Source organism: Artemia franciscana, chromosome 2 (assembly GCF_032884065.1).
Source record: "Artemia franciscana chromosome 2, ASM3288406v1, whole genome shotgun sequence".
NCBI lineage: Eukaryota > Metazoa > Arthropoda > Branchiopoda > Anostraca > Artemiidae > Artemia > Artemia franciscana.
The window spans coordinates 8516220-8528398 of NC_088864.1; the positions used below are offsets into that span (position 1 = coordinate 8516220).

Sequence of the window (12179 nt, forward strand, 5' to 3'; positions counted from 1 at the left end):
GTAGAGTTGGGACAAAGACTCAAACTTTAGCGTAAAGAGCGAGGCGTTGAGGAGGGGACAACCTCTTTCATATACGGATCAATTTCTATTCGTTTTAAGTTTTAATGTCGCTCCTTACTTACAGTTAAAAAAAAAACTTGTTTTGTTCATCGGATGGATTTTGATAAAACAAAGGGACAGGGGAGGAGGCTTAGTTGCCTCCAATTTCTGGTTATTTAAAAATGGAACAAGAATTTTTTATTTTTTCGAACGTTTTTGTTTATTTTTTCAAACGTTGTAAATACGTAACTTACGAATTAACTTACGTAATGAACTTCTATATTTGTGTATTTTTGTAACGTATAAGAGGGGGTTCCCCCCCTCGTCAATACCTCGCTCTTTATACTAGAGCTTGAATTTTGTCCCAATTCTTTAAGAATGATCCCTGAATCACAAAGGCCGTAGAATAAGTATTTAAAATTCCTACAAATACTTTAGCGTAAAGAGCAAGGTATTGTGGAGAAGACGGACTCCCTTTTATACGCAATGTTTTCTGTTAGTTTTAAGTTTTAATGCTGCTCATTGCTTCCAGTTGAAAAAAATATTTATTTTCTCTTTGTTTTTTTTTTAATAATGCTAGAAAATCCTGCACCCCCTTCCGGGAAATTATCTTCCCTCATGATAAATTCCTCCATGGGGGAATTTCCCAAGGCGAAAAATACCCCTGAAAACGTCTGTACACTTCATAATAACCATTACGGTATGTAAACAATGGTCAAAGTTTGTACCTTGCAGCACCTCCCCCGGGGACCGTGGGGAATGAAGTCGTCCCCAAAGACAGTTGTTCAGTTGTCAACTAAGCTGAACAGAATGGCTATCTCAAGATTTTGATCCGGTGACTTTGGGGGGAAATGCGTGGGAGGGGGCTAGGTGCCCTCCAATTTCTTCGGTCACTAAAAAGGGCACTAAAACTTTTAATTTCGTTAGAATGAGCCCTCTCGCGATATTCGATCACCCCTGGGGAAAAAAAACAAAAAAAAATCTGTGATCTGCCTTCTGGCAAAAAATACAAAATTCCACATTTTTGTAGATAGGAGCTTGAAACTTCTATTGTAGATTTCTCTGATACGCTGAACCTAATGGTGTGATTTTCGTTAAGATTCTATGACTTTTAGGGGGTGTATCTCTATTTTCTAAAATCAGGCAAATTTTCTCAGGCTCGTAACTTTTGATGGGTAACAACAAACTTGATATAAGTTATATATTTGAAATCAGCATTAAAATACGATTCTTTTAATGTAACTATTGGTATCAAAATTCTGTCAAAAGCAAGAATAGCACAACAAAAATCGTACTTTCTAGCAGAGAAGACCGATTAAATTATGAAAAGGGCCTAAGGAAAAACTCACATTGTCATTCAGCTTGATAATCAAAGGCTCAAAAGATGAAAGTATCTGTCCCACCATGTCTTCGGACGACAGAATGTTACAATATCACCACGGAAGGTAAAGGAGAAATTTGCAGTATCTAAAATGAAGTATGTGAACCTCTCTCAGGTTTTTTTTTTCAGAAGTGTGTAAAGCCTCGTAAAAAAACAGTATGATCACAAAAACTTGAATATAATTTAGCAAAGGCCTTCCAAGAGTATTGTCCGTGGATTGAAACAATCTTAGCGTAGCTGACTTTAAGCTTATCTTTAACATCTCTAAGATGTTGAATATACAAGGCTGATTTACTTGTACAAACATGGATTCCTAGCCACTGTACCCGTGAAACAAGACGAATAAAAAAAAGGTCTCAATTAAATCTTTCAGATACAGAATTGGAATTGAAAACCAAATATTCACACTTCTCTTCCGATATACAGAGACATCTGAGGAATCAGTTTAATAGAGGACGCTAATGTAGTTTTAAGCACGAACAAACAAAAAGACATGTAGGCTCAATTCTCATGAGCAAATTGTGAATTCAGACATTGGACAGATAAGGTGATAACATTCTCACAAATACCAGATCTGATAGGAATATTCTCTGAAAACCTCAAAATTTACTTTAACCTAAGATACAATTTGCTATCCCAAAATGGAGTAATTAAACCACTGAGGGGTTAATGCCGAAAACAGTCCACGTCGAAATCAGGACATTGTGGGCTTGTTGACATCCAAAACAAGATTCCAAACTGAAATGATTCATAAAAGGAAAGGTTCGTCACAAATACATTTATCCTAAGAAAAGTTTTTCCTTCACTTTTTAACATTTCAACTTTGAACATTTTAACTTTAATATTTGAGATATTACTTTTACCATATTTATCTTGATTATTATCGTAATTTTCTTCTCTTTTTTTTGCTGGTGATTTTTGACAAATAAGATCACACTGATCAAAATAAATTTTGCCAGTATTAAAGCAGCAAATGATTGCTCGAGCCTTTAAAAGCGTGATAGCCGCGCTTAGTTGTAAACCTTGGCTGGGCCTGCTCTTATTTGTGGTAATTTCTTTTTCTCTAGAGTTTGAATTAATCCGGTCTACAATATTATTAAATGCCTTTGCTGTTTGTCTTATTAAAGTTTTAGTATGGCTCTTTACTTTTTTTATAATTTTTTTTTGCCTTTATAACATTTCTTTAATTAATCCACATTACAGAACCCTATGTCTTCATATTATTTTCCATCATCATCATTAATAGAATTAAAACGATAAAGCAAGCACTGTAGCATGGAAAGAATAGCGACACTGAGATAATCTTTCTGAGATAGAGGTAAAGGTGTCATATTTTCAAATAGTTAGAGGGCAACGTACTGTAAATAAGGAGCGACGCAGCTCAATAGTAACCAAAACTATAAAGAACAGAATCATGATAAAAATAGATATATCAAAAGTTACGAGCCTGAAAAAATTTGCTCAAACAGTTATTTCGGCTAGTTGTTTCCGAGTCTGAAACAATAGCCCATCAATAAAAATGATCTCCGAGGACATCAGTAAAAAGTGAGTACGGAACGCTTTTACAAGGACATGGGCCGATGGACTTTCGGCAACCGAGTGGTTCAGCATTGGAACAACTTACAAGAAAGAGCAATCTGTTCCACAAACCTACTGACATTCAAGATGGAAGTTGATGAATATTATTCAAGTGACATTTTCTCCTTGTGCAAATTTAGAAGAAATGCAAATTAAGATTTTTATTTTGTAGAGGCTTAACGGCCTGCCACCAAATTTGCGAATATATTTATTTATTTATTTAAAATTTATGAACCAGAGAAAATTTTGAAAAAGGGGAGAAACACCCCCAAAACATCAAGTGGTTTGAATGAAAATCCTACCATCAGATTCAACATATTAGTGAACAATTCTGAAGAAGTTTCAAGCTCCTATATGCGAAAATATAGAATTTTGCATTTTTTACCAGAAGATCACTGATGTGTGTTTATTTGTTGTTTTTTTTTTGTATGTTTTTCCTTGTATCGACGTATTGATCCTAGAAGATTAAGAGAAGCTTCATTTGATCGGAACCAAGAGTTCTAGTGCCTTTTTTAAGTAACCAAAAACATTGGAGGGGAAACTAGCCCCCTCCCACACCCCTTCTTTCTCAAAAGTCACCCGATCAAGATTTTGAGATAGCTATTTTGTTCAGCATTCTTCAACAAAGGTTCAATAACTATGCCTTTGGGGATAAAATAACCTCCCACAGTCCCTGAATAAAGGGCTGTAAGTTACAAAATTTACATATTGCTTACTGTACAATATTTTTTAGCAACGATGAAACTGTCAAGAGGGAATTGGGGGGGGGGGTGGTGACCGATATTATCAGGCCGATATGAGAGTCAGTGTCATCATCGGATACCGGCCGGAAAGAGATATCAGTTATTTGCCGATATATATATATATATATATATATATATATATATATATATATATATATATATATATATATATATATATATATATATATATATATATATATATATATATTTATATTTATATATATATATATATATATATATATATATATATATATATATATATATATATATATATATATATATATATATATATATATATGTGTGTATATATATATATTTATTTATATATATATTTATATTTATTTATATTTATTTATATATATATATTTATTTATATATATATATATATATATATATATATTTATATATATATATATATATATATATATATATATATATATATATATATATATATATATATATATATATATATATATATATATATATTATTGACAGGGGAATTTATCGACAAATTATATCGGCATCGTATCAGTACGCTACCGATATTTCGGTGTCGAACCCTATAAATCCATATCGGTCGGACCCTAATATATATGTTGCCGCGAATGTCCGCAAACTGGTGAGTGTCGACATTCATCGGAGAATTTTCGAAATTCCTTTTTTTTTCTGCTTCGATTTAGTCAGCGTTGCCAGTCAACTTTTTCAATCTAATACAAGGTTTGATGATTACAGGTTAGGTTAGATTAAGTTTTATGAAGTTAGGTTTTTAACCCCATTCTGATATTTAGAGCCAAATTTAACCTAACCTAGACTACACTAACCAATCCCAACCTAAACTAACAGAATCTAACCTAACCTAAATTTAACTTTTACCATTATGGATTGTATAGAACTGAAAAAGCTGACTCGTGAAGCTAATTGAATCCAAGCAGAGAAAAGGGAATTTCGGACATTTACCGGTGAATGTGGACATTAACCAGATTTTGGACATTCACGGTAACATATATATATATATCTATATATATATATATATATATATATATATATATATATATATATATATATATATATATATATATATATATATATATATATATATATATATATATATATATATATATATATATATATATTATGCAATCATTGGGGTAAGCTCAGGAAGTTACTACTGCTACTAACATACTATAGCACCTAGCCACCTGAGGCCTACACAGCTACACAGACTCCTCTTCCATCCCAATCTATTCAAAGCTTCCTTCTTTATACCCTCCCAAGAAGTTCTAATCTCTTTAAAATCCGTTCTTACGACTTCTTCTATTCCACTCGGGAACGGCCTCTTTTCGTTTGGTTGTTCAAGAAGGATATTTTTTGGCAATCTGTTAAAAACAGAAAAAGCAGCAAGAACTTCAAGGATCTCTGAAGCTAATTGTTTTACAATTCGTTCTATTCACCACGGAAGTTAAAGCCCTAGGAATTGCTTCATGGAGACTCCTCGTGAATTTACAAGGCATTGTAAATTAAATATACAAAAACATTGTACTTTATGCATGACTCCCCTCTTGCCAGCAGTTCAGAGACATCATTTTGTAGAACTCTTCCAACCGGCTTCAAACTTTTAACACGAAGTGTTTGTTAAAATTAAAGTCAACATAGTTGAATTAAATTAGTGAAGAGCAATGCGTCTCCCATTTATAATTTATTTTCCCCTAGAAAATAAGTTTACATATAACAAATATAAGTTTACATATAACAAATGTTTACATATAACAAATGGAATAGAGACATGGGGAGAGTTCAATCAATAGGATATTGACAATACTAGTACGTTTTACCATGGTCAAAAGATACTAGAGGCATCCAAATCTCGATGAAAATGTATCCCCTCCCCCCTCTCCATGTGATTGGCTCGAAATTTAGAGGCCACCATTTCAGCTTAAAAAGTTGAAAGGTCCCAAAAATGTGCCTCCAAAACTCACACAGTGCCAGTGGCAAGGGCTTCTTATTATGCAAATAGTTCTTTCTTAAGCTAAGTCAAAGCTATAGACTCCACGCAAAACAAAACAAAACATAATTGCAACGAGTGCAGTTTTGAATCGAGGCGAAAAAAGCGTAGGCCTTACTCAGTAACGAGCCGAATCCTAAATTGGTGTAAAAAAATTAAACGAAGCCCAAGCAGTAAGTCCTCCCACACTAAAACTTTTTAGCAGAAAGTTAGGCAAATACCATTTCTTTAACTCGAAAATATCTAAAGATTTTTCATGTTGTGGCGCATTTGGTTTGATCTCAGCTTGGTAATTCGGAACCCAGAATTTTCAACTGTAGCAACAGACTTGCAGAGCCAACAGAGGAACCTTAGTAGTCAAGAAGTGTCGTCAATACATACATACATATGTAAAGATTCTCAGTATATTATATTGAAAGCACAAATGAAGTCTGTGCCCCCCCCCCCCCAAAAAAAAAATTAAAAAGGACCCGCCAGCACCCCACCCCAAAAAAGGAAATGAATACCCCACCCCCCACACAAAAAAAATAAGACCCTGCCCCCTTTCAAATTAGGTGAAAGGTGGGCATGGCCAAAAGTATTGTTTTTAACATCATTATTATTTTTTATTTATTGCCTATAATAAATACAGACATTGCAGAGTAAAAAAGAAAAATAAAAAAATTACAAAGATAAACATATTCAATAGACGATAACAAACAAGACAAAACAAAAACAAGCATATTCAAGTGCTGTGGAATTTCCCAGCATTTCCAGATCGGTGAATTATATCAGTAGAAATGAAACATTCAACATATTTTCCTAAGTAACTTGGATAACTCATAATATAATAGTTGATTTTTGAATTTAAATGGAATAGTTGTGGGCATCAAGTCATGGCTAAGTGTAGAAAAAGCCAAGACAGATAGTCCAATTGAGTGATAGGCGATTCTGGCAATAATTCCCCCTTATTATTGAATTAAAATGTAAAAGTTGTGGGTATCAAGTCATGGCTAATTGTAGAAAAAGCCAAGACCGATAGTCCAATTGAGTGAGAGGCAATTCCGGCATTAATTACAAAATAATACAATTCTTTAAGTTTTGTGGAACAATCCCTTTTGCAAAATGCACAACTCCGAAAGAAATCTTTGTTATCAAATAAACTCGTTTTGACAGAAACAAAGATCTTTTGCAGCATATTTCCAAAGTATTTTATTTTTAAAATAATCCTCTGCCTGCGGTTTACCTACGTCTGAGAAAATAATGCCCCAACACCCAGATTGCTTCTTGCCCTCCCCCTATCACAAGATCGACAATCAGTAACCTAACATGAATTATTATCCTGTTTGGATGCACTGGTAAACTGTTTAAAAAATCAACATCATATTCAGGTTTACTTACCTTCCCAAAAGATCCCTGTCCTAAAACTCTGAGCAACTCAAAGTGAGATGACTCTGCTCGTTCATGTCCATCCGCCGTAACATCTTCAAGGTTATATTCATGCTCTCCATCAACATTTTCCTGCCATACAAAAGAAAAATTAAAAATAATTATTATGAACTTGACTATATGGACTAAATTCTATCATTTCTATATAGAACTGACTAAAGGCGCTTTGCTTTTATTGGAATTCAAATATGACATTCTTCTATTCTCTTGTTTTTAGAAAAAAAATTCGAAAATTTTTTTAGCTTGGAGGCAATGAGCCGTATTTCGTTATGGTAGAAACTAAGGTCAGCTTCAACAACAACAAACAAAACCTGACATTAATAAGAGAAGACGTGCAAGTTAGTCTCCGAGAACAATAAACAACGTCATGTAGCGTTATCCATCAGAATGAATTTAAGTTTTCAACAAAATTAGTGACTGAAATAAATCTTCCATAACCTTAGTTCGCATATGCTGCGATTTGCAGAAAAGTGCAATTCGAACGACGCATTTATTTTGTAGAATAACCCATAAAAATTAAACAAACACAACTTAGAAACAATAGGGAAATTTTTCCAAGACAGTGGAATTCAATTAAGTGAATATTTCGGCCCTACAGCCAAGGGCCGTCTTCAGCACGACACCAGCAATATATATATATATATATATATATATATATATATATATATATATATATATATATATATATATATATATATATATATATATATTTAAACTTACATTAAAATGTGAAAATGAAAACTAAAAATGTTTTTTCAAAAAAACTTTTTAAAACAGCCCTAGCGTTCTTCAACGAAGTTCAACCAGAACTCCAGGAAGTTCAACTGATTGAACTTCGTTGAAGTAAGGATGCTAGGGCTGTTTTAAAAAGGTTTTAAAGACATTTTCAGTTTTGTTTTCACATTTTAATGTAAGTTTATATATATATATATATATATATATATATATATATATATATATATATATATATATATATATATATATATATATATATATATATATATATATATATATATATATATATATCTGGTGTTGGCCTGAATACGACCCTAGATATTCACAGAATTGAACTCCACAGTCTTGGAAAAATTTCCCTATTGTTTCTAAGTTGTGTTTGTCTGATATGGAAAGGCGGTGTGGTCTTTGTCGCTAATTACCCATAAAAATACTTTTGAAGTCGCAGGCATGATGGTAGAAAATCGCAAGTCTCTTATATCATATTACCGATAATGAGTTTCAACCGAATTCATACTCTTGAATTTCTAGCATTACTACGAAGAAGTATAGAAAAATGTAACTAACAAATTTTAGCATTTAAACAAATGAAAAATCACGTAACCCTTTGATTTCTGACCACATTTTCTCACACGCGTTGTAACTTTCCAAAACATTCAAGTTTGCGTTTTTCCTCAAAAGGGCTCTAAACAATCATCCGCAATCCCGAAAATGGTCGCAGTTTTCCACAAAAACAGTATGTCAGAACTAGAGGTAATTTTAAGAACTTTCAGGTAAGAATTCAATTAAAGTTTATTTTGATTTTTTCTAGTTCTGCTGAGTGAAGCAGCACTACCAGTGGTAATAGTAGCTTTTAGTTCCTACTATGCCAAAGTAATAGCCCCTTTTATTAAGAATCCGTTTATTTAGTGTCATATTTTCTTAAATAATTCTCTAGACCATACTGCCTGCCCATTAAAAAAAAAAATTAATTAAGATGGGTGAACGTTGAGTTTTTTTCTTAAGATGAGTTAATAGCTGAATATAATGAACAACTTAGGAGATATTACTAACACGTAGAACTTAAAAAAAAAAAAACATATTAAATATTTCCTATTTGCAAGGGCAAAGCAATTCACAAATTAGAGACTTTTCATAACAAATTCCAGCAGGTTTATAAATGAATGAGAAATGCTATATTCCTAGTTATCAGAGGGGCAGTTTCACCCTCTAGGGAGCAATAAAGACCCTTAATAAGCAATAAAAGATCTTAAAAAGGACATAAATATAGTGGCATATCGCTTTTTCGGAGAAGTAGATCTAAAATTTGAACAAATAGATGTCACAAAGTACAAGCATTGATTAAAGGTAAATATCCCATCCACGGCCGTATCTAGGATTTTATTCGGTGGGGGGGGAGGAAGTTTACAAAAAGATTTTTTTTTGGGGGGTACACAAAAAAAACTAAAAACAGATACAAAATCTGTTTTTACTCATTTTGTTACGTTGTTACGAGTTGGATAAACATTTCGGGGGGGACGGTACAAAACCCCTACCTCCCCCTGGATACAGCCTTGATCATATTGATGGTACCAACAGGCCTGAATAGGGAGAAATCCAGATGATGTTCTAAAGAAAATTTTTAATTTTAGGTAACTTCCAAATCTCTTTCCAGGGGGTCCTTTAACCCGATCTTACAAGTGTAACTCTCCCCCCCCCCCAAACCTTCCACTTCCCTGTGTTCAAGTTTACCCGTAAATACTTTCATTCTTCAATTATCCGATGAAATTGCCAGTATTCATTGATAATATAAATTTAGTAAGAAAGTATAATTAATCGTATATATTTAATTAATTAATATAAGTATATTTAACTAATTCAACCTCGTTCGAGAAAAGCAAAAACTAAAATTTAACTTTCTCATAAAGAGCATGGAAACAAAAGGAAAAGTAAAACTCTCCTACACTATTTGATTATGTTGATGATTTGAGTACCTTAAAGAATACAAAAATGTTAGGAAAAAGGATGATTTTTTTGGAGGTTTTGAGAGTTCAGGTCGCAAGAATAAGTTTGAAAATCAACATTAAGAAGAATAAGTCGCTTAGACTAGAAAAAAGTGTACGTGAAGAGGTGATGCGAGGTAACTAGAAGATCGACCAAGTGTATAGCTTCACTTACCTAGGTAGTATTATTAGATAGAATGGTGGATGCAATGAGCAAGTTAAAAGTAGAATAGCCAAGGCCCAGGATATTTTTTTTTACAGTTGAAAAAAGAGAAAGATAAGTCTGTCGACCAAGATCAGAATATTAGAAGCTACAGGGATGACAGTGGTCAAGTATAGTTCTGAAAGGTAGGCACTACGAAAGACTAAGGAGGATTTGCTAGATATTTTCCAGAGGAATTGTCTACGGATTCTTTCGGGTACTCTTCTGGCAGACCGTATTTCACATTGTAAGCTTTACGGAAAATGTGGTTCTATCCCAATTTCTTGGGCTATAATGACAAAAAGGTTGAGAAGATGAAGGAAACTTTCTACGTGTGAAGGATGTAAGATTGCCAAGATGGTTATTTCTGCCTAACCATCTAGGGCCAAACAAAAAGCTTTGAGGGAAATAGAAACCTTTTGGGAGAGTTTAAAGATGAAGGCTATGAATAAATTATGGTGGAGGAGGAGCGTGGATAGTTGACCCCAGGCGGCTTGGTGCTGCAGTGAGATGCTGTTAGCAATAGTAGCAGTAAAAAAGCTACATGTAAAAAACGATTTCAGTTACTAAATTACCAATTTTATGGCTTAAGATCACATCTAAAACGATTCTCTGGAACTACCCATGAAGCGTAAATTCTCAGTAACGACTTCTAGTAAAGTTAGTAATGACTTCTAGTACAGTTAGAGACGTCCAAAGGGAAGAGAGTGTCACAGTCTCCTCTAAAATTAACAGGAAGTTCAGGTTTGGCAAGCTCTCGAAGGCCGTCTCGCCGTCCCTTGGGGCACTATGCAGAGGCGAAAGAGAACTGGGGCAAAAAGAATTATCCTAAAAAGGGATTAAGTCCAAAAGATTTAAAATGGGTAATGTCTGCAAGGGGGGGTTTTATGCCTCTGGAGAGCGAAGGAAATATTTAGTGAGGGCTAGATTAAGGGATAGTCCTTACAGTTGCCCTATGTTTGGAGAGATGGATGAGTCTTTTCATCATTTTTTAGGGGAATGTAAAGAATTGAGGGAATTGCGGGCGGAAAAAATTGTCAGGGAGGTTGGGGGGAGAGATTGGATTTTGAAAAGTATTTGTTATTTAGATTTAAATAATATTGGAACTTTCGTCCGTGTGGGTATGAGTAAAGTTAAGATTTTCTTGAGAAATCAGTTTCAGTATTTTATCAGCTGAAGGTTTGTTATTTTTATGGCACTTGGTATTTACCAAGTGACGTATAGCAATCACAATTTCTGTCGATCTGTCTGTCTGTCGGTCCCGGTTTCGCTTGTTCGGGCACTTCCAGATAAGTTAGGACAATGAAAGTTGGCAGGCCAATCAGTGATCAGACGAGATTAAATTAGAAATAGTCGTTTTACCGATTCGACCATCTTCGGGGGAGTGGAGGGAAGGTTAATTCGGAAAAATAAGAAAAAATGAGGTATTTTTAACTTACGAACAGGTGATCAGATCTTAATGAAATTAGATAATTAGAAGGATATCGTGTCTCAGAGCTCTTATTCTAAATCTCGACCGGAACCGGTGAGATTGAGGGGAGTTGGAGGGGGAAACCGGAAATCCTGGAAAACGCTTAGAGTGGAGTCATTGTTATGGAGCTTGGTGAGAAGAATAACCATAAGTCCTAGATATGTGATTGACATAACTGGAACGGATCCACTCACTTTGAGGGAGTTGGGGGGGATTCGAAAAATTAGAGAAAATGAGGTATTTTTAACTTTCGAATGGGTGATCAGATCTTAATGAAACTTGATATTCAGATGGACCTCACAACTCAGAGCTCTCAATTTAAATCCCGACGGGATCCGGTGACATTGGGGGAGTTGTAGGGGGAAACCGGAAATCTTGAAAACGCTTAGAGAGAAACGATCGGGATGAAACTTGGTGTGAAGAATAAATAAAAGTCCTAGATACGTGATTGACATAACTGGACCGGATCTGCTCTCTTTGGGGGAGTTGAGTGTACATAATTCGGTAATTCAGAAAAATTATTAAAAATGAGGTATCTTTAACTTACGAACAGGTAATTGAATCTTAATGAAACTTGATATTTAGAAGGACCTCGTGTCTCGGAGCTCATATTTTAAG

At 34.1% G+C, this 12179-nt stretch overlaps 1 protein-coding gene across 2 annotated transcripts in view; it reads right to left on the reverse strand.

The window, feature by feature from the left end:
• LOC136037006 (ribosomal protein S6 kinase 2 beta-like) overlaps window positions 1-12179 on the reverse strand; it is an 884370-nt gene that overhangs the window by 847484 nt on the left and 24707 nt on the right. For both annotated transcript variants that reach the window (XM_065719419.1, XM_065719428.1), the window contains exon 4: window positions 7124-7243. In XM_065719419.1, coding sequence (XP_065575491.1) covers window positions 7124-7243 — 120 coding nt within the window. The remainder of the gene's footprint in view (window positions 1-7123; window positions 7244-12179) is intronic.